Consider the following 24,111-nt stretch of genomic DNA (forward strand, 5'->3'; position numbering starts at 1 on the left):
AGTAAACAACTCTGCCCCAACCTATTGAAGGAGCACAACTGCACAGCAACATTTCCTGGATCCCTGCCTGTTCTCACAGCAGAATTGAGATACATACATGGAAAGAAGGTTGTAGCCAAAACTGATTTCTTTTAGCAAGGAGTACTGGTCATTAGGGGGAAGCTTGAACACGCCATCATCTTCTATATCAATGCAGCGAGCGACACCTTCTGCATAAACTTTCCACCTACAAGAATGTATAAAGTTATTACAAGTACTGATAACAGGCTGTACTGTTCCACTCCCAGCACTATTTCCCCCATTCCACCTGCCAATAGGTGCTGTCTTTAAGTGGTTCATTACCTGTTCTGTAATCATGGTAATCCAACAAAGAAAGCGAAACCGCTCTCCATCATAAAAGCCTGGTATAAAATGTATTAACACTTTTTGGTAAAAAGGCTGTTCCAGCTACTCCTCTGCCCTATAATGCGTCTCACTCTATGAAGAATTTAATTGTAGAATGAGGATTGTAGGTTTGAAGGACAGTTTTATTATATGGGCTTAAGTTGCAATAAAAATTGGTGGAACAGCCTTTATATCGGAAAGTACCATGCATTTTTATACTGGGCTTTTATGATGGAGAGCATCACCTCTTTCTTGACAAAATATGATATGAAGGTTGCACCGCTCCAGGTAAAATATGAGATTCCTCCCTGCTGTAGCAAGTGACGGGTGCCAGCCTTGGTCCATAACCAAATGTGCACAAACCAAAAACGAGGTGGCGGCACTACCAGCATAAAAAAATATAACTTTATTGTAAATTCATTAAAATTGAGGACACAATGTGCACACACATCTCCTGTGGAATTCAGCAAACACCTGTGTTTAGTCATTGCTTAAGCAATAACGTTATTTTTTTATGCTGGTAGTGCCGCCACCGCTTTTTTTTAATCACCTCTCTCTTGTTTGATTATCACAAATCAAGCTTTAGTTACAAACTTCAATGTGACCCCCCCCCCCCTCCTTAAACACTGCACAAGCATTCAAAAGAGAACCTGTGGGGTTAAAAACATCTCACCTTTCTCTGACTTATGAATAATGAAGGGAGTGATGTAATTCTCAGGCTGCCAAGATCCCTGGAAATGCCAAGTAGCCCAGATCTCACAAGATGATGCAAAACTACAGTGCACAGTAGTCTTCTTGAAAGAACTAGGCTATTAAACATTCTTGCCAGTAGGAGGATGATGTCACCCTAGCCTAGGGATTGAAGGAGGAAGATGGCGAAAAGCAAATACAGTATATTTACCTTCCCCTCTGGTTTTATTTGCACTTTCATCCAGCTTTTAGGGAGAGGGGCACCTTGAATATGCAGACCTTGTCATTAAGGTGCACTGCATTACATTTCGGAGAGGAAAAACCATTCTAATCTTTTGGGGAAGAACCGATATCATATAGCTTGTAACATTAGAGTCACTTCAAGCACAGTAGCACATGTACACAAATGATATAAGAACCCCTGGTTATAAAGTCAGAAAAGCCATGAGATTAAAAAGCAAAACCAAGGGCTGTGAAACAAAATATATATGATAACTTGATTCATAATATTTCTAAGCCAAGTGCTCATAAAATTGCATTTTCATCTATGTACGCTTTATACCCGAAAGATCCAGGAGGTCTAGGAGTCCCTGATTTCCAAAAATATTATCCAGCAGCTCAAGAAATGCAACTGTATCAGCTTTATTCTGACTCGTATAGACCTGCCTGGATAGGTTTAGACACACAAGCTTGTGGTTATCTTCCTATTGATCTTTTGATGTGGCTGCCTTCTAAAAGTCATAAGGCCATTTTGTGCCTCTTTCTTTCCCATTCCTTACACCTTACACCTCTTACACTTCCTGTGTCTTGTATCCGGTCTGGTCACGCCATACTCTGGTGGCTTCATTATTCAATAATCATAAGTTCCCTCCTGCACTACACTCCTTTTAGTTTCAATGGTGGATAAATAAGGAGTTGTATCGCATTGGACACTTTTTATGAACGAAAAGGTATCTGAGAGACCTCTTATTTTTCGAAATCTTTAAAAATGCCACAGTCTGAATCATTCTGTTAATGTCAATCACACACTTCCTTAATGTCCTGAAAAAGCGAGCAGATGGTATTACTACGCAGACTGGGGCAGATCCACAAAGATCTGCCCCGGTGCAGCGTATCTGAGATACGCTACGCCGCCGTAACTTACTTGTGTTTGGTTCGAATCCAGAAAGAATTTGCGCCGTAAGTTACGGCGGCGTAGTCTATCTCTCGCGGCGTAATGGCGTGCAATTCAAATGCGGCGAGTAGGGGGCGTGTTTCATTTAAATGAAGCGCGTCCCCGCGCCGAACGAACTGCGCATGCGCCATCCCTAAATTTCCCGCCGTGCATTGCGCTAAATGACGTCGCAAGGACGTCATTGTTTTGACGTGGACGTAAATTACGTCCAGCCCGATTCACGGACGACTTACGCAAACAAAATAATTTTTTTTTAATTATACTCGGGAACGACGGCCATACTTACCATTGCGTACACCACCAGATAGCAGCTTTAACTATACGCCGAAAAAAGCCGACTAGAGACGACGTAAAAGAATGCGACGGCCGCTCGTACATTTGTGGATCGTCAGAAATAGCTAATTTGCATACTCGACGCGGAAAACGACAGGAACGCCACCCAGCGGACGCCGAAGAATTGCATCTAAGATCCGAAGGCGTACGAAGACGTAGGCCTGTCGGATCTAACCCAGATGGCGTTGTATCTTGTTTTGAGGATTCAAAACAAAGATACGACGCGGGAAATTTGAAAGTACGCCGGCGTATCAGTAGATACGCCGGCGTACTCTCTTTGTGGATCTGCCCCACTGTCTTTGAAAGTAGATGTTCGCAGAGGGGTGGAATCACATCCTTATATAATGTAAGTTATTTAAGGCCTCTAAACTTGTGTATAGGCTGGCTTGGGAAGGAGACCTGGAGACAGAGATCTTCGAGGAAGACTGGAATGCCTGTACTTCTAGAATTCATAAGGGCATTTTGAACATTCAGCTGATTAAGACTAATTATAAGGTGGTCTCCTAATGGTATCAAGTCCCAACCAGACTGTATAAGATGTATCCTGAGGTCTCTTCACAATGCTTTTGAGGCTGCAGTCAAAAAGGTTCAATGCTGCACACATGGTGGACCTGCTTTAAGGTTAGGAGATTCTAGACGTGGGTACATGCCTTATAATTTTATGTGACTATGTTAAACCTAATCCCTAAGAACGCGCAGAGCTCTTTTAAATTAATCAGTGGATGATATTCCCGAACATAAGCAATCATGAATCTTCTGTATGTTCTTGGCAGCAAAGATAGCTATAGCCATGACTAGATTTGATAAGACTTGGGATTCTCGGCTTCACTACCTTGAAGTTCCATCTGAATAGGCTCTGGATGGTGGCGGGGAGACGAGCTGTTGCCGGACTTTCTGTTTTGCCTTCTTCTTCTACTTGTTTTCCCAATTTTTTTTGTTAGAAGTAACAGTGGTCTATTTGAAGTAAAATGATTTTTTTCTACTGACCATTCCAATGTTTAGTGCATACTGGGAGATTTAGGCCACAGACTGACAGATATCTTGAGGGCCTCATTTTGTATAAGAGCAGTGTGAACAAAAAGCTTTGACAATGCATCTACAGAGCTTTCAGCAAGATGTGTTGAAGTTTTTAAAGTACCATTCAGCCTTTGTTTAAAGTGGCAATCAGCACTCCCATAATTTTTTTTTTTTTTTTCCACTTCAGACTCCACCAAAGATAAAAATAAGGATCTATTGGGCGAGGAGAGGACCACGCTCCTGGCTCATACTTCACTTGCCTATATCATCTCCTCTATGGTATCGCATCATAAGTGGTTCACTATCGTTTTAATTAGGTTTATAATTTTTTCCTTCTTTTTTTTTTTTTTTATTTAAATCTATTTATTTAAGATTTTTTTTTTCATTTTTCATATTCATTTTCGTAAAGGCAACGAGACACTCCAAATCTGAGTGGAAAAAATACACTTTCTTTTTCCTTTTCTCCAATTTCAGTACCTTTTAGATGCCATTATTGCGCAATCCCTCCCCTCTCTTCATCCTATCCATTGCGCCCTAGCTCTCGCCGGACTACTAGAGAGAGACCGCTCGGGCACACTCCTGCCCGCTCGACCTCTCCCCCATCAGTCGCCCCCCATGCAAGCCTTTCCTAGCCATATGCTACTCAAGATCCAGCCTCTCTTCAATTCATCAAAAATGAATATTGAATACCCATGGTATCTATAAAACTCATTGTATATTTGAACCTTTTCCATTTATCCCACCTTTCCATGGACTCTTCCCATTTCTCTTCGTCCCTAAATCTTAAAGATTCTAAATGATAGATTTCTTCTACCTTGCTACACCACCCTCTCAATGAAGGGCTCTCTTTTTTCCGCCAGTTCCGCGCTATTTGATGTTTTGCCGCATTTAAAAGCTCCGGGGTCAGCGTCTTCAGGTATTGTTTTGTTGGAGTTCGGGCTCCATGCAAATGCAAACCCAAGGATCATTCGGGACTACATTATTTGTGATTTCTTTGATTTTTTTTCTGATCTCACTCCAGTATGTTTTTATTTTGGGGCATGTCCACCAAACATGGGCCATGGTGCCCACTTCACCACAATCCCTCCAACATTTCTGTGAAGCAGAGGCTGAGAACTTATATAATTTATCAGGCGTCAGGTACCATCTAACCAAGCACTTGTAGTTTAGTTCTCTGGTGTCGTTGTTTATTGAGGTTTCATGGACCCTAGTTATTATTTGGTTAATCTCGAGCTCATTCAGCCGAGAACCCAGTTCCTCTTCCCATCTCTCGATGAATGGTAAAGTATTCTGTGTTCTTGTATTATTTAATATCTGATATATCTTGGAAATGATTCCCTTCTCAATTTTTCCTTTGCATAATTTTTCCAGGGGGAGAAGGTTTGTCTCTGCTCTGATCGGTTGGGGAAGACTATTGAAAAAATGTTTAAGTTGTGTGTACCGCCATTCGTTAATATGTATTATTTCCTTTTTATTTTTTAGTTCCTGCATTGTTAATAGCCTATTATACTTCATGACATCTTTTAATTTTATATTTTCTTGTAATAACCATTTTCCAAAGCTATTTTTTTCCCCCGGTGGGAAATATCTTGTGTCCGTTAAAGGAATTAAAGGAGAATTATAATCCCATTTTTTTTTTTTGTGCGTTTGATCCCAAAGTTTTAAAGAATATCTCGTGATGTAGTGAATTTCTGCATTATTTCCCCTATACTGTGCCGGAACCCAAATTATTTTTCCTAATGTTGATTTACTCATCGTAATTTCTAGATGTACCCATCTTTTTTCTGTGTTATTTTTCACCCAATCTATAAGACGTGAAATTACTATTGCGCAATGATATTTACTTATATCCGGTGCCCCTAACCCTCCTTGTGATTTGTCTTTAATCAGTGTACTAAATTTAACGCATGGTTTTTTCCCTCTCCAGATACATTTTACGAACATTGATTTTAATTTTTTAAAATAGGCTTGGGGAATTGGTATAGGAAGCATCTGCATTTTATAGAGTACCTTCGGTAAGATAGTCATTTTATAAATGTTTATTCTGCCGTTCCAGGACAATTGTCCTCGTGCGATTCTATTTCATTCCGTTTTTAACTCACTTAACAAAGTCGTAAAATTTATCTTGTATATGTTTTCTATGGAGACTGCTAATTTAATTCCTAAGTAGTTTAATTCATTTTTCCAAGCAAACTTAAATTCTTCTTGTAACGCGCTTCTGTCTTTCTTTGAAATGTTAATACCCAATATTTCAGATTTAGTGGAGTTAATCTTGAAGTTAGATATTTTGCCATATTCTTCAATTATTTTCATCAATTTAGGTAACGTTGTCCTGGGGTACATTACATAGAATAATATGTCATCTGCGTAAGCAGCAATTTTGTGTTCTTCACCCCCTAATATTAACCCCTCGATGTCCACATTTTGCCTTATGGCTCTTAGCAGGGGTTCTAATGCCAACGTAAATAGCATTGGAGACAAGGGGCATCCCTGTCGGGTACCATTTTTCATTTCAAATACTTCTGAAAGAGTCCCATTAACTTTAACTCTCGCTGTGGGTTTATTGTATAAAGATCTAACCCAGCCTCTCATTCTAGGGCCAAAGCCCATTGAATCTAGAGTCTGTTGCATGAAGCCCCAGTCTACCCTATCAAAAGCCTTTTCGGCATCTATAGATAGGAGTAGTCCTGGGGCTCCACTTTTTCGAATCTGTTCTATCACCAGGAGGGTTCTGATCCCATTGTCCCTTCCTTCACGACCCATAATAAACCCTACTTGGTCCGTATGTACCAAATCTTGCATAACTTTTTCCATCCTAGTCGCGAGAATTTTTGAGAATATTTTTAAGTCTGTGTTAAGGAGGGAGATCGGTCTGTAGCTCGAACATAAAGACTCATCCTTGTCCTCTTTAGGGATTACTGATATAATTGCTTCGAGCGCCTCTTTCCTCATCTCCCATTTTTCTCCAATCCCATTAAAGTAAGAGCATAGTATTGGGGTTAGTATATCTGAAACATTTTTATAATATGAGCTGGTCAGACCATCAGGGCCAGGACTTTTCCCGTTTAATAGCTCTCGAATAACTTTGCTTATTTCCTCCTCTCTTATGGGGTCTTCAAGAAAATTATATTTGTCCTCTGAAATCTTATTTAAATTCACTTTACTTAGATATGTTTTAATTTGTTCCCCTTTTATTATATCCTCTTCCTTAGTGCCTTTCCTATTAATTGAGTAAAGTTTCTCATAAAATTCAAGGAAACTTTTAACTTTGTCTGATGTTTTGTATCCTATTTCTCCCGTATTTGTTTGTATTTTTTCTATGTAATTAGCTATTCTTTTTTTCTTAACCATATTTGCCAAATATTTTCCTGTCTTATTACCCCATATATACTTTTCTTTCTTGACCAAATTTAAGGCTGTTTGAGTTTCCTGTTCAATTAGTCCCTTTAATTCTTCTCTTTTGATGTTAATGTTTAAGAGAATTTCCCTCTGTCCCAACTCCTTATGTAGTTGTTCAAGCTCTGAAATTTCTTTTACTAATCTTACTTTTTTTTTCATTGTTTTTTCGCTCCCTCTTTAATCAGTATTCCCCTAACAAATGCTTTATGAGTTTCCCACACTATTGCTTCAGACATTCCTTCCGTGTTATTTTCTAAGAAAAACTGTTCAATTTATTTCCTTAATCTCCTCTCAATATCTTTATTCATTAATAGGTCTTCATTTAGTCTCCAAATCCTTTTCCCAGATACCCTCTCTCCTATCATCAATTGTAATGTAATTGGTGAGTGATCGGAGAATGTTGTAATACCTATCTTTGTTTCTTCAGCTACTTCCAGTAATTTATGTTCTATTAAGAAATAATCTATTCTTGTGTACGTCCCATGCACAGGGGACCGGAAAGTGTAATCTTTTTGTCTTGTGTGTTGGGATCTCCAAACATCCACAAGTTGATTTTGATGCAATTTCCTTTTTAAGGTTTTCCTCTCCCTAATTCCGGCGCTCTGTGCATGTGACGTACTGTCTAATTTGGGGTCCAGACATGTGTTAAAATCTCCTCCCATAATAGCATCTCCTATCTTAAAGTTCATAAACTCATCCACTATTCCTATCTGGTACTTTAGTGAATTTTTATTTGGTCCATACACATTCGCAAAGGACATCTTTACCCCATTCAGATTCCCCCTTAAAAAAAGAAAACGTCCTTCTGGATCTATGTTCATTTTCTCCAGTACAAACCTAACGTTTCTATAGCTACGCCTTTGGCGCGACTGATGGGCGAGTCCGCATAAAACCATACAGGAAACTCATCTGAACGGGCCCTGCTCTTGGCCTCACCGGTCAGATGCGTCTCCTGTATAAAAGCTACGTCTGCTTTCAAAAATTTTAGTTCTCTCATTATATTCTCTCTTTTAATTGGCGCATTAATCCCCGTACATTATATGAAATGATATACATTTTTGGCATCAGGTACTGAAATTATAATATGTTGTTGCAAATTTACTGGCCCCTTTACTTCCCCTCCCCCCCTCCCCCTCCAATCCCCCCTCCCTCAATTCCTTCCCTCCCCAACTACCCTCCACCCCCCTTCTCCCCTCCCTCTCCCCCCCTTTGTTGGGGACTATTGACCTTCCCTAGGTCTAAAGATCCGAGGCCCTCACCCATATGGCCCAACGGCTCTCCCCCCTTAAGGTTGAGGCTTGAGTGGACGAGTTTGCGTGCCGTTTCCCTCTCCATAAGGAGAATCCTGTGCCACCATCCTTTTTCTTTTATGTCTTCATGTGTCTAACAATTAATCTGCTTCTCATATCTCCCTCCCCCTATCCACCCCTCCCCCTCAACCTCCCCCTCCCCCTCAACCTCCCCCTCCATCTCAGTGCCTATAAACTTAAATTATTATTTGTTTTTTCTTATGATCCGTTTCCATTGCTGCTGGTCATCCAAAGACCTTCTCTGTGCTTTTACCCACCAGCCCGGAATCTCAGTCTCTGGTGTGTTCAATTTTTAAAAAAAATCCATTGTATCTTCAGGGAATCTTAGAGTAGCAGAACGCCCCTCCTTTCTTCCTACTAGACAGGCTGGAAAGCCCCAGAAGTATTGTACCTCTTGTCGCTTAAGTTGCTCCACTAATGGTTTTAGCGTTCTTTTCCTTGCCAATGTTTCGGCTGCCAGGTCAGGGAAAATTTGTAGCACGGACTCCTCATATTTAGCCAGGCCATTGGTTTTTAGATACGTTCGAATTTGCTCCTTGTCTTGGAAGTTGTGAAACCTCACTATGACATCTCTTGGCAATTCTTCTGCTACTCCTGCCGGTTTCCTTATCCTATGAATCCTCTCTATTTTAATTTTTTCCGTTGTGGTTTTACCTAACATTTGGCCAAATATTTTGTCAGTTTTTTCCTGCAAATCTTCCACCTGTTCATCCGGCAATCCCCTTATCTTCAGGTTTTTTCTTCTGTTTCGGTTCTCCTGATCTTCCAATCTATATTTTAAGTATCTTTGTTCTTTCTGTATCTCTGTCATCTGTTCCTTAAGTTCCCTGACTTCTGCTGTTTGAACCTCTATTCTTTCTTCTGTTTCTTCCACCCTCCTTAAAATGTGGTTCATATCTTCATGAATTAATACCATTTCCCCTTTAAGGGAAGATTCCATTTTATTCATTATCGTCTCCATCCTCGCAAACATTTTAACTATTTCTCCCTTTGTTGGCAGCTGATCTTCTATCGATCCACTCTCTTCCCCATCCTCATAATCTTCATCTGCTATAGTGGAAGCCCTTGCCCCTTCCAGCATCAGCGACTGTCTTCTTGGTGCCATTTTCTGTGCGGTCTCTATATATTTTTTTCTTGTAGATGCCATTTTTTCCGGGGTCTCTTTGACTGGATTTTTTATCATATATTTTTTAATTGTGCCTAGGCTATCGGTTATTTTCGGTGGGTTTTCTGTGGTCCCTCTCAGTGGTCTTCCCTTCATTCTATATTTTTATTTGACCAATAGCTTTTTCCACAATTTCCCCCTTTTTTTAGTGTTTATCCGACCGCTACTAATGTCTGCTCAAGTCGAGATCGTGGAGGTGTAATTCTATCGCTGGGAAATATTTACTATATGTCAGTTACTGAGCAAATAATACCCCCTTATTTCATGTACTCAATAACTCTGTTCTTTAACTCAGCGTCTCAGACTATTGAGTTAAGTACTCTGCCCATACCAGTTCTTAGTTTAACTTTTATCTATATGAAGATATAAAAATGCTGGGAAGAAAGAACAGAGGTTATCAGCACCCTTTCTGCGTCTCGTTTATATTGCAATGATTTGAATGAGGCCCTTTTCAATCTCCTTACAACAGTCCTTTCCAAGGAGCCCCCCTAAAAACAAGGTTAAAGCAAGCTTAAATGGGGTCCTGAAGCTGGATTGGGGCTGCTTCCTTTGAAATATATACGCTCTCTTTTTTTTTTTTTTTATTCCACAGTCTTAATGTAGTGTTAAATAATATTAACGTTTTTCAATGTTTTTTCAAGAGCTGTCCAATTCAATTCCAATAACCATTCGCCATTTGTTTGGAACATTTTCCCCCTTCAACACATCTATGATAGCACTCCCATTATGATCCATGTTCAGCGTATACAAACAAACTGGAGCTGAATGGTACTCTAAAAGCTTCAATAAAGCTCTGCAAGTTCTTTGTTAAAGCTTGCTGTTCACACTGCTCTTATACAAGTTGAAGCCTGTGTGAAACAGGTCTCAGCTACTAGACCTGCACTATAGGTAGGTGGCCAGGGCGTGGCTCACTTACCAATGAGCACTTGGGTGAATTGACCCTTTAAGCAAACACTTAAATTGAAGAGACATTTTGTCTGCTTATCGCCATCTGTGAGTGTCATTTTGGCAACATCTCGACAAGAGCCAATATCCGCAAATTAAGAGTTCCTTGTTCCCATCATATAAAAAAATCTCCAAGATACCAAACTTGTAAAAAATAAAAAAAACTTCCAAAATACCTACATAAATAGATGTTACATTTACTGAATTTTCACTACTACTTTTTACACTCTGAGGGCCAGATTCATAAAGATTTGCCCTGGCGCAGCGTATCAGAGATACGCTACGCCGCCGTATCTTACCTGGCGGAATTTTGAATCCAGGAAGATTTTGCGCCATAAGTTACGGCGGCGTAGTGTGTTTCTTGGCGCGTATTTCAAATTGGGCGGGTAGGGGGCGTGATTCATTTAAATTAAGCGCGTCCCCGCGCCGATTTAAATTCGCATGCTCCGTTTCAAAATTTCCCGCCGTGCATTTTTTGAACGTAGACGTGAGTTACGTCCTTTCCTATTCACAGACGACTTACGCAAAAAAATAATTCAAAATTCGACGCGGGAACGACGGCCATACTTTAACATGGCAAGTCTATCTATACGCCACGAAATAGCAGCTGTAACTATACGCCGGGAAAAGCCGACTAGCGACGACCTAAGAGAATGCGACGGCCGCGCGTACCTTCGTGGATCGCCGTAAAAAGCTAATTAGCATACCCAGCGGGCGCCAAAGTATTCCACCTACGATCCGAAGGCGCACAAAGCCGTACGCCTGTCGGATCAAAGCCAGAAGCCGTCGTATCTTGGTTTGAGGATTCAAACTAAAGATACGACGCGGCAAATTTGAAAGTACACCGGTGTATCAGTAGATACGCCGGCGTACTCTCACTGTGAATCTGGCCCTAAATGCTTATTATGTCTTATTCATTGCAGTGAGCTGTGTTGGCAAAAATGATGCATGTCAGATTTGTCCTGTTTTGGTGCACTGGCTGCCCAGTTGAATGGACTGCCTTAATGCAATGTACATTTGCATAGGTTGATGCACATCAACGAATTGCATGAATCTGAATAGGCCCTAAAAGATGCCAACTCTAATCCAATTCACAGGAACCACTAAGATGAGCCATTTCTTCTCAGTTTTCTTACCAGGTCACCAGCAGAAGTTTTATTACTTCACTAAGTGAATGGCTTACCCAAAAGTCATGGCTGTATCCAACTATTAATCTATAGTAGCAATGACTATTCAGTTTTACTACTGAACCAGCTGTGAGCAGTTATATGGATTGGAATATAACCACTAACGACAAAAGGAAGGACTAAAATTACAAAAGTGGTGTTGGAAATTACAGGTGTGTAAAGTCCAAAAAGGATTGTCAAATAAGATTGACAAACAAGACACAGCAACCAGTGCATATAAAGAGCAAATGTAGGTTTCTCACTAACTTGTATGTTTCTCTGTTCATCTCCAGTTCTGCTTTTCTTTGTCTCAGGAGGATAGGGTGAGTGCTCCCAGTTATTATAACACCTGAAACAAAACAAATTGTGTGTATGTGACTAACTGAACCATAATACAGTTTGTTAAGTACTAGAAAACAAGGGTTATTGACCCTTTAACTATGAACCCCAACAATGTAGCCAACCATGTTAGGAAAGTTTTTTGAACCTCCCTAAAAAGGCCAGACAACCCAAAAACTATAAGCCCAGACCCACTACTGAATTCTGCATGTCAGGCGAGCTAAACGTCTGTAAAATGTAGGCCTTTGTGACAAATGTTATGTCTGGGTTCCCTACAGATGTAAATCATTTTACTGCCCCAACTGTGACACTGGACAAGAGTGGCTGCACAGTTTTTTTCATTCAGACAGTGAGGCTGGTTATAGACATATATCTTCTCAAGAACCATCCTCTGACTGACATCCATAGAATAAGATCAAGCACTACTACTTATGCATCATGCCCACACATGGTTATTTTCCTCCATAAATGTACAGTGGACACAGAAAATAATTGTAAAGGGAGTCACTCTTGGGCGCAGATTGAGCCAGGAAATAATGGACATATGTTGGATTGCTTTAACATCGGTCTGTAATCCACAATTTTTTTTAATTGTCTGTAAGAACTATGTACAGGTTGTTGATTCTGAACCCAACAGGTCAATTGAAAGAGTGACTCATTCAATGTGGGAACATAGACTGTTAGGGGGTTAATGTCGTCTGCTACTGTGATGTAAATGAACCTTAATATGGCTCCTAAGAACATTTAATTGTGTTATGCTAATTGACACTGTATTGTGTGAAAGTTATATTGATGATAGGTGCGTGTTGTGAGTTATCACAGTCTAAAGGTCAGATGTCTGACTTGTCAGCTGTAGTTATTTAGCTCATGTAGATTATGTCAGAGCTGGTGCCAGAAAGTCTGACTAAAAGATGTATATTGAAGGGGGGCTCGTTAGGAACCATTGTATGATGTTGTGGGTGGAGTGTGCCAGTGTCCATTTGATTACTGCAGTATTCTTTTTGGTGTATATAAGAGCCTGCCTTCTCAATAAAGATTGTCTATTCGTTTGAACCAGAGAACAGAGCTGTGTGTCTTGTTTCTGGGGGAAATTCGTATGGGTCGTGGTCGCCGGATTGTGGAGTGTCGATAAGCTGTCTTGGGTTCGGAATGGGAATATCTTAAACGGCGTTAACCCCTGTCCCATTTGGGGTTCCGTTACAATTTGTGGTCGCGGGATTGTGGAGTGTCGATAAGCTGTCTTGGGTTTGAAAGGGAATATCTTAAATGGCGTTAATCCCTGCCCCATTTGGGGTTCCGTTACAATTGGTGGCAGCAGCGGAATGATTCCATCGCCAGAAGAACAGCTACAAGAAGACACAGGACAAAGGACAAAAGGCCCTGACACAATGCCACAGCAAGATATAATTTGCTGCCTGCAAAACTTTGCATCAAAAGAGGATATAATGCGTAAAGCACAAAGGAATGAGCAGATAATCTTTAATGGGGAAACAATTATGCTTTTTCAAGACCTTTCTCAGATCACTCTAAAAAAAATTTGGGCTCTATGTCCCCTCATGGACAAATTACGTGAGAAAGATCTAATTAAGGATGAGCCGAACACCCCCTGGGTTCGGTTCCCACTAGAACTTGCAAACTGGCAAAAAATGTGTTTGAACATGTGAACACCGTTAAAGTCTATGGGACAGAGGATGGAGAGGATTGGGAGGATATGTGGGACTACCCATTCCAGCAGCTGGTTGCCACTAGGGACAAATTAATCCAATTCAAGATCCTCCATAGGATCTACTATACGCCCCAGCATCTGCATCGCATATACCCGACCCTGTCGGCCAGCTGCTGGAGATGCTCAGGTACCCCAGCAGACTTCGTACACATATTTTGGGATTGTCCACAGATTGGGGACTATTGGAGGGAAGTGACTCAATTTATTCATGACCTAACTACCATGCCTATTCCCCTAACACTTAGTGTCTGCATCCTCGGCCTGGTGGAGCAATTGGCACTTGCCAAAGCAACACGCACCCTCATAGGTATTCTTATTTTTTACGCAAGGAAAGCCATAGTCTTGAAGTGGAAGTCAGCCACCCCTCCCACGTTGAACGCATGGAAGCAGATGGTTAATGCCAATATACCCCTATACAAAGCAACGTATCTGTCCCGAGGATGTCCCAAAAAATATGAAAAAGTCTGGCACCTGTGGACAGACTCAGAATCCACAACAGACGATCAGCCCCCTGGGGAGTAGATCAGAAAGTCTGCATTGGTAACCACCTGTGACACTTGGAGTTGAGACCCATATTCTGATCTAGTAACAGGAGGTGAGGCATAGATAATGTGATGACCATATTTACTCCCAAGGGCCCCTGTAGCTTTCAATTCAGTTACTGAGGATTGGGAAGAGGTTCTGCAAGATGCAATAGCTCCTTTTGTATTCCTGATATGTGCAACCCGAGAGGTGTTTAGGTAGTGTTTAGTTAGACATGCCTAGAGTTAAGGTGTGAGGTTAACTGTTATGTCTGTTCTTGTATTTTGTTACTTTTTGTGCACGTTGCTACGTGCAATGATTGGCCGGGGTATGCCCCTATGGCCCTGTTTTGTATCTCAACAACATTGAAAATACCTTAATAAAAACAATAAAAAAAAAAAAAAGTATATGGGACAGAAAAATGTATCAATGCAAAAAAAAGTTTTAAAAACGGCAGTTTTTATGGGAGCATGATTTTAATAATGCTTAAAGTGAAAAAATAAAAGTGAAATACTCCTTTAAATTTCGTGCTTGGGGCTGTCTATAGTATGCCTGTAAAGTGGCCCATTTTCCCCATGTTTGATATTGATGGGGACAAGGGCATCATCCCCACAACCCTTGCCTGGTGGTTGTGGGGGTCTGCAGGCAGGGGGCTTATCGGAATCTGGAAGCCCCCTTTAACAAAGGGACCCCCAGATCCCGCCCCCCCTATGTGAATTGGTAACGGGTACACTGTACCCCTACCATTTCACCAAAAAAAGTGTAAAAAATTTGAAAAAAGACAAGAGATAGCTTGAACATCGGGCTCATTCCTAGATCTGATCTTTTGGCGCTTAACATTTGCATACCTTGTAACCCACAATGGCCAATCTCAAAAGATAAAAGCCAACCTGCCAAGGGGGTTTGATTGCCGGAACCCCCAACAATAGGGCTCATTCTTCCAGAGCATTGGATGACGTCCGACTATCGAATTACAGTCCTTAAAAATATGCGCTGGTCTTTGACTACCGCCTTAACCACGTTACCTTCTCTCTACACAATTATAAGTGGAATACACCCGTGTTCTGATTTAAGTTGACTATTAGATAAGCTGAATGATATTACCCTTTTAATCAAGTTCCTGGACATACTACCTGAGCCTATCCGATCAGTTCTGAGAGGGCAGCATGGCCTTTATACAGTCATCGGAACAACTTGAACATTCCTGTCCCTAAGGCTTCTTTGTCCTCATGTTCATATGCTCAAGACAAAGTTATGACACTATGCCTGAACTATGGTTCCCAACATACTTTCACCCCTTTTTACTGCATTTAAACTTTAACTAGTTGAGTAAAGTAAGCCATCCTTTCACCCTATGTTTAACTGAAGTGGATTTCTACAGTTTATAATATGTTCTGTAATATATTTATAAATTCAGGACTGAGTTGATTTTCTTTAACGTTACACATAGTTTTTGTCAGCAGACCTGTCATGTTTTCTTGTTCTGATGTTCTTTATGTTTATTTGTTCTTGACAATGTCCTAATTTCTTATTTGTGCATCTCAAATTGACTTGCTGAACACATTCATAAATCATATTCCACATCCGTATGGTAGATGAAGTGGATATATATACCCCCCTCCCACCCATTGTACAAATACGGTGGTTCTCATAAATTTGTAACACTATATGTGCAGGGTTGACCTATTAGCACCGATGTCACGGCTTTCCAAGGCTGCAACCTGTTCATCTCCACATATATAGATTGTCACTCTCTATAACATTGTTTAACATGCTAACCATTCCAGCTGTCACCTCCCTCAACCCCACAAAGTGCCCTTTGATAATATATCTGGCTCCTATTTAAAGCGGTTGTAAACCCGCATATAATTTTTTTTTTTTTACACCTGCAAGGAAAAAGCCATAATGAGCTAGTATGCACCGCATATTGGCTCATTATGAAATACTTACCTCGGAACGAGGTAGGTAACTTACCTGGTCCACGCCGAACCGAGCGTGTCTTCCGGGTATCGCCGATCCAGCGCTGTGATTGGCTGGAGCGGCGATTACGTCACTCCCGCGCATGCGCGTGGGAGATTTCCTTTCCGGCATGGGTCGGCGGGGCCGGCCCTTCAGCCGAGGATCCCCCTGTGCATGCGCCGCTGCAATCAGCTGCGCATTGCGAGGGGAATATCTCCTAAACCGTACAGGTTTAGGAGATATTCTTTATACCTACAGGTAAGCCTTATTATAGGCTTACCTGTAGGCAAAAGTAAAAAAAGTGGGTTTACAACCACTTTAAGTGCACTATTTAGGATCTTATAACTCATTATCACTTTTTGAACTTTCTACTCCTTCTATTTCTTCTACCCTTTTCCCTGTTCTGACTTTCACTACCTCCAATAAGTAATTGCCAATGTTATCTTCGTATAACCTAACAGTTTATACAGTTTTTGTTTTCAGGTCGAGGCTCCATGGCTCTCTCTGGTTCTGTTTAATGACGTACTCCTCCTTGGGACCAGGGGCGGACTGACCATTCGGGCAGTGACTGAGGGCCCCATGCCACTAGGGGGCCCCATCAGGGTGGCCAGCCTAAGTAAAACTAGGGACAGTATGTCAAAATCTGTGTATTTTTACATCTGTTCTTGAAATGTCTGAGACCGACATTATTTTGATGTAAAAATCTCGAGTTTATAGCTGCCACGCCTCTGCACTGCCCCCTCAGCCAATAGGAACACGATGTACACGCCCCCTTCCACAGCGCAGCTTTTTTGACACAGAAGCAGGAGATGCCGACTGCTGGAGGAGAGAAGAGGGAGGCGGGGATACAGCCTGAAGTGTGGGACGGACTGCTGCCTGATAAGGTAAGCTGGCTGAGCTTTACAAAATGGATACTTGTCAGTGGATTACCCTGGTGAGCAGAGAGGGAGAGGATGTGTTACCTCCTCCTGTCTCTGAGGCTATTAGATCGATTTTGTGTGTGATAAGTGCACTGCTGCTGGAGGAAGGACATGCCCTGAATCAGTCGCCGATCCTAGGGTCACAGGCGCCTGGGTGCAGAAATATTTCTGGTGCCCTCACATGGGCGTGGTCATCTTACTAACTCCTCCCTGTCACAAATGTTTCTATGGCAACGACTCAGACACAGAGATGCTCCCTTAAGAGGTCTTCATTATCCTGGGATCCTCATATGATCTCTTAACAATAAACAAATTACAGGAAGAAAGTACACTAATGGGACCTGGGGGGTCTCTCTGATGGACACAGAGAGGGCTTATGTTAGGAGGTCTGGTAGAAAGAGCCCCCAGACATACTACAGACATAGTACAGGAGACAGTCAGAGACTGCAGACATGATACAGGAGACGGTCAGACACTGCAGACATGATACAGGAGATGGTCAGAGACTGCAGACATGATACAAGAGATGGTCAGAGACTGCAGACATGGTACAAGAGATGGTCACAGACTGCAGGCATGATACAAGAGATGGTCAGAGACTGAAAATATGATACAGGAGATGGTCGGAGACTGAAAACATGATATAGGAGATGGTCAGAGACTGCAGACATGGTACAAGAGATGGTCAGAGACTGCAGGCATGATACAAGATATGGTCAGAGACTGCAGACATGGTACAAGAGATGGTCAGAGACTGCAGACATGGTACAAGAGATGGTCAGAGACTGCAGACATGGTACAAGAGATGGTCACAGACTGCAAACATGATACAAAAGATGGTCACAGACTGCAGACATACTACAGGAGATGGTCAGAGACTACAGACATGAAACAAGAGTTGGTCAGAGACTACAGACATGGTACAGGAGATGGTCAGAGACTACAGACATGATACAAGAGATGGTCAGAGACTGCAGACATGAAACAGGAGATGATCAGAGACTGCAGACATGGTACAAGAGATGGTCAGAGACTGCAGACATGGTACAAGAGATAGTCAGAGACTGCAGACATGGTACAAGAGATGGTCACAGACTGCAAACATGATACAAGAGGTGGTCACAGACTGCAGACATGCTACAGGAGATGGTCAGAGACTACAGACATGAAACAAGAGATGGTCAGAGACTACAGACATGATACAAGAGATGGTCAGAGACTGCAGACATGGTACAAGAGATGGTCAGAGACTGCAGACATGGTACAAGAGATGGTCAGAGACTGCAGACATGGTACAATAGATGGTCAGAGACTGCAGACATGGTAAAAGAGATGGTCAGAGACTGCAGACATATTACAGGAGATGGTCAGAGACTACAGACATGAAACAAGAGATGGTCAGAGGCTGCAGACATGAAACAAGAGATGTTTAGAGACTGCAGACATGAAACAAAAGATGGTCAGAGACTGCAGACATGGTGCAAGAGATGGTCAGAGACTGCAGACATGGTACAAGAGATGGTCAGAGACTGCAGACATGATACAAGAGATGGTCAGAGACTGCAGACATGGTACAAGAGATGGTCAGAGACTGCAGACATGGTAAAAGAGATGGTCAGAGACTGCAGACATATTACAGGAGATGGTCAGAGACTACAGACATGAAACAAGAGATGGTCAGAGACTGCAGACATGAAACAAGAGATGGTCAGAGACTGCAGACATGGTATAAGAGATGGTAAGAGACTGCAGGCATGATACAAGAGATGGTAAGAGACTGCGGAAATGATACAAGAGATGGTTAGAGACTGCGGAAATGATACAAGAAATCAATGCATCAAATGCAGCCTACCAGTGCCCACCAATTGCAGCCCCATCAGCGCCCATCAAATGCAACCTACCAGACCTGTGGGTTCTGCAGGGAGCTGGCCGTGGACCTGTGGGTTCTGCAGGGAGCTGGCTGGTGATCTGTGGGTCCTGCAGGGGGCTGGCTGTGGATCTGTGGGTCCTGCAGGGGGCTGGCCACGGACCTGTGGGTCCTGCTGGGAGCTGGTCATGACCTGTGGGCCCTGCTGACCTGTAGGCCATGGCTAGCTTCCAGCAGGACCCACAGGTAATGGGCAGCTTCCAGCAGGGGGGGAAATAAATAGAATGATCATGTGGGGGTCAGGGTCTCTCACCTCAGCCATGGTCCAATGGCAGCTGCCAGCTCAGCAGGACAGGTCCTCCTCCTTGCAAGTTGCATGGCCTCCTCCATTCCTGGGGGTGGGGGTGGTGGTTTTGATGCTCCTGTGCTGGGGTCAATTACATGCACTGACAGGCCCTGCAGCATAAAACAGATCCAGACCCGGAGTTGTAGCACAACTTTTCTTTCTTCTCCTTGCTCACACCACCCACCGGGAGCCTCAGCACGCAGTCGCGGACTACAACTCCCAGAAGCCACAGCGGCGGCCGTCACGTCAGCTGACTTCACTGACGTGACGGCCGCCGTCGTGGCTTCTGGGAGCTGTAGTCCGCAACTTCCTCCGAGACAGACGATTGACTTGCTCGGAGTGAAGCCACAAGAAAAAAAATGTAAGCGGGCGGCCGCGGCTCTTGGCGCTGCCCCTAACAGTGCTATTGTGCTTGTGTCTGCTTGCGGACTGCACCGCCACGCGAGAGCGACTCTTTGGCACGGATCAAGGAGAGGAGGAGGGAGGAAGCACTCTACCCCCTCTGGGCGCCCAGGTGCCGGGCCCCTCCGCGCACCCGCCCAGGATCGGCCCTGCCCTGAATGTCTTCCCCAATCTCTACTAACTACATCTCCATACTCATTAGCTGCCCACCACTATACAGGCATAGCCCCCTCCTCTCCTGTATTACCAACTAACGTGTCTGTGAGCTGCTGGGGCACTACAAGTCCCAGCATAGGGGCAGCAGTGTGTTCAATCAGGCTGATTTTTGGGTGAAAAATGCTGATGTGTGTATACTGTATATACTGTATAGTGTGTGTGTGTATATATATTGTGTGTGTATATACTGTGTGTGTGTATATACTGTATAGTGATGTATAGTGTGTGTATATACTGTGTGTGTGTATATACTGTGTGTGTATATATACTGTGTATGTATAGTGTGTGTATATACTGTATGTGTGTGTGTATGTATAGTGTGTGTATATACTGTGTGTGTATATACTGTATGTATATACTGTGTGTGTATATACTGTACTGTGTGTGTATATACTGTATACATACTGTGTGTATATAATGTATAGTGTGTGTGTGTATATACTGTATGTATAGTGTGTGTGTCTATAATGTGTGTATATATAGTGTGTATGTATACTGTATGTGTGTATATACTGTATTGTATAGTGTGTGTGTGTGTATACACTGTATGTATAGTGTATGTATATTGTGTATATACTGTATGTATAGTGTGTGTGTGTATGTATACTGTATGTATAGTGTATGTATAGTGTGTATATACTGTATGTATAGTGTGTATATACTGTGTGTATATATATTGTATGTATAGTGTGTGTGCGTGTGTGTGTATATACACTGTGGCCCAGATTCTCATACATTAGCGTTGCTCCTGGGCAGCGTAATGTATGAGCTCTACGTTTCACCGCCGCAGGTCTACAGGTTTAAATCCTGATTCTCAGAACACTTACCTGTAAACTTGCGGCGGTGTAGCGTTAGATTGCTCGGCGCAAGCCCGCCCAATTCAAATGGGGCGGGCACCATTTAAATTAGGCGTGCTCCCGCACCGAGCGTACTGCGCATGCTCCGTCGGGTAAATTACCCGACGTGCATTGTGCTAAATGACGTCGCCCCGACGTCATTTGCCTAGATGTATACGTAAATGGCGTCCAGCGCCATTCACGGACGTATTACGCAAACGACTTAATTTTTATTCAATTCGACGCGGGAACGACGGCCATAGTTAACATTGGTTGCGCCTGCTAATTAGCAGGGGCAACCTTACGCGTCGGGTACGCAAACAACGTTAATTCGCTGCGTCTACCTCGCGTATGTTCGGGAATCGCCGTACTTACCTCATTTGCATAGACGACGGGGAAAAGCGACGATGCGACAACTAGCGGCGGGAAAAAAAATTACTTTTAAGATCTGACAGCGTAACAGCCTTACGCTTGTCAGATCTAATGGGTACCTATGCGCAACTGATTCTGAGAATCAGTCGCATAGATACCCGGGGCCAGATGAGGTGTTACGACGGCGCTAATGGTGTTGCGCCGTCGTAACGCCTTTGAGAATCTGGCCCTGTGTGCATATATGGTGTGTGTGTGTATATACACTGTGAGCCAGATTCTCGTACATCCGCGCAATTTTGTGCGGGCGTAACGTATCTGATTTACGTTACGCCTCCGCAACTTAGACGGGCAAGTGCTGTATTCTCAAAGCACTTGCTCCGTAAGTTGTGGCGGCGTAGCGTAAATCGTCCGGCGTAAGCCCGCCTAATTCAAATTTGGATCAGAGGGGCGTGTTTTATGTAAATCTACTGTGACACGACGTGATTGACGTTTTTCCCGAACGGCGCATGCGCCGTCCGTGGAATTTCCCAGTGTGCATTGCTCCAAAGTATGCCGCAAGGACGTCATTGGTTTTGACGTGAACGTAAATGACGTCCAGCCCCATTCACGGACGACTTACGCAAATGACGTAACTTTTTCAAATTTCGACGCGGGAACGACGGCCATACTTAACATTGGTACGCCGCACTTATGCCTCATATAGCAGGGGCAACTATACGCCGGGAAAAGCCTAACGTAAACGTCGTAACTTTACTGCGTCGGTCGGGCGTACGTTCGTGAATTTGCGTATCTAGTGGATTTACATATTTTTACGCGTAAATCAGCTTACACGCCCCTAGCGGTCAGCGGAAAAATGCAGTTACGATCTGACGGCGTAAGAGACTTACGCCTGTCGGATCTAATGGATGTCTATGCGTAACTGATTCTAAGAATCAGGCGCATAGAATCGACGGGTCAGATTAGGACTTACAACGGCGTACATGGCGCTGCACCGTCGTAAGTTCTTTCAGAATCTGGCCCTGAGTGCGTGTGTGTATATACTGTGGGCTGGATTCAGGTAGATTTGCGCTTTTTTTGCGGAGGCGCAGGGCAACGTTTTTGCCCTGCGCCCCCGCAAATTTACTGCGCTGCTCTTGATTCACGGAGCAGTAGCTCCGTAAATTGCGTGGGCGCGCCGGCAAAATGCCCGGCGTAAGCGCGCGCAATTTAAATGATCCCGTAGGGGGCGGGAATCATTTAAATTAGGCGCGTTCCCGCGCCGATCGTAGAGCGCATGCTCCATCGGGAAACTTTCCTGACGTGCATTGCGGCAAATGACGTCGCAAAGTGAACGTGAATGGCGTCCAGCGCCATTCACGAATCACTTACGCAAACTACGTAAATTTGAAATTTCGCGACGCGGGAACGACGGGTATACGTAACATTGGCTGCCCCTGCTAATAGCAGGGGCAGCCTATCGCGAAAACCGCCGTACGGAAACAACGTAAACTGCGTACGCAGGGCTCGCGTAACGTTGTGAATCGGCGTTAGTATGCAATTTGCATACTATACGCTGAGCACAACGGGAACGCCACCTAGCGGCCATCGTAAGAATGCAGCCTAAGATATGCGGGCATAAGAAGCCTTATGCCGCGCATATCTTAGGCTGCAGTCGGCGTAACAAGGTTCCTGAATCAGGAGCATTCGTTACGCCGGGGCAAGTAAGCAATTGCGCTGTGTAACTATGGTTACACAGGCGCAATTGCTTCTTGAATCCAGGCCTGTATGTATAGTGTGTGTGTATATTCTGTATGTATAGTGCGAATATACTGTATGTATAGTGTGTGTATATACTGTATGTATAGTGTATGTATTGTGTGTGTGTGTGTATACTGTATGTATAGTGTGTGTATATACTGTATGTATAGTGTGTATACTGTATGTATAGTGTGTGTATACTGTATGTATAGTGTATGTAAAATGTGTGTGTATATACTGTATGTATAGTGTGTGTATATACTGTATGTATAGTGTATGTATAGTGTGTTTTTATATACTGTTAGCCAGATTCAGAGAGACTTACGACGGAGTATCAGTAGATACGCCGTCGTAAGTCCGAATGAGTGCCGTCGTATCTTTGTGCACATTCTTAAAATGAGGTACGCCTCACTGTTGCTAAGATACGACCAACGTAAGTCTCCTACGCCGTCGTATCTTATGTGCATATTTACGCTGGCTGCTAGGGGTGTGTACGTGGATTTACACGTCAAATATGTAAATGAGCAAGATACGTCGATTCACGAACGTACTTACGCCCGGCGCATTAAGCTACGCCGTTTACGTAAGACATACTCCGGCGTAAAGATAAACCACCAAAAAGATGGCGCAGCCCATGCAAGGTATGGACGACGGAACAGCCGTCGTATTTTACGTTGTTTGCGTAAGCATACGTGAATGGGGCTGGGCGTAGGTTACGTTCACGTCAAAAGCATTGAGTATTTGCGACGTGATTCTGAGCATGCGCCGTACCAACGCCCCTCATTTACATGGGGTCACGGTTACTTTACATGTAACACGCCCACTACCTGCCTAATTTGAATTAGGCGGGGTTACGCCGGGCCATTTGCGCTACGCTGACGTAACTTAGGGAGCAAGTGCTTTGTGAATACTGGCCTTGCCTCACTATGTTATGTCGGCGTAGTGCAAATGGGATGCGCTACGCCAAACTAAAGATGCGCCCGTCTCTCTGAATCTGGCTATGTATGTATAGTGTGTGTCATGGAAGGCGTTTCAGCAGTGTGCCCATCAGCAACAATGGCAGTGGAGTTCAGGTCCAGCGCGTGCGCGCTTGCGCGTGGCAGGAGCGCGCGCACGGTGACGCCACTTGGCGCCAAGACACCATATTTAAAGAAACCAGGTCCCCCACTGTCTTGCTGTCTAGTCTACAGCATATCCTGAAGATTCCTGTACCCGTATACCCGTTTGCTTCTGGTTACCTGATCCGGCTTTCCCTCCAGCTTTCAGCCAGGCGCTTGTGTTCCTCT

At 43.3% G+C, this 24,111-nt stretch overlaps 2 protein-coding genes across 6 annotated transcripts in view; one reads left to right on the forward strand and one right to left on the reverse strand.

Moving 5' to 3' along the window:
• The window catches only part of LOC120928225 (hydroperoxide isomerase ALOXE3-like), a 347,315-nt gene that overhangs the window by 211,127 nt on the left and 112,077 nt on the right, over positions 1-24,111 (forward strand). The window lies entirely within an intron of this gene.
• The window catches only part of LOC120929270 (hydroperoxide isomerase ALOXE3-like), a 127,591-nt gene that overhangs the window by 82,152 nt on the left and 21,328 nt on the right, over positions 1-24,111 (reverse strand). For 4 of the 5 annotated variants that reach the window (XM_040340589.1, XM_040340591.1, XM_040340593.1 and 1 more), the window contains 2 exons: positions 11,851-11,932; positions 98-226 (listed from right to left, as the gene is read on the reverse strand). In XM_040340589.1, coding sequence (XP_040196523.1) covers positions 98-226; positions 11,851-11,932 — 211 coding nt within the window. The remainder of the gene's footprint in view (positions 1-97; positions 227-11,850; positions 11,933-24,111) is intronic. The other variant, XM_040340592.1, reaches the window with a different exon arrangement.

Source organism: Rana temporaria, chromosome 2, assembly GCF_905171775.1.
Source record: "Rana temporaria chromosome 2, aRanTem1.1, whole genome shotgun sequence".
Classification (NCBI taxonomy): Eukaryota; Metazoa; Chordata; class Amphibia; order Anura; family Ranidae; genus Rana; species Rana temporaria.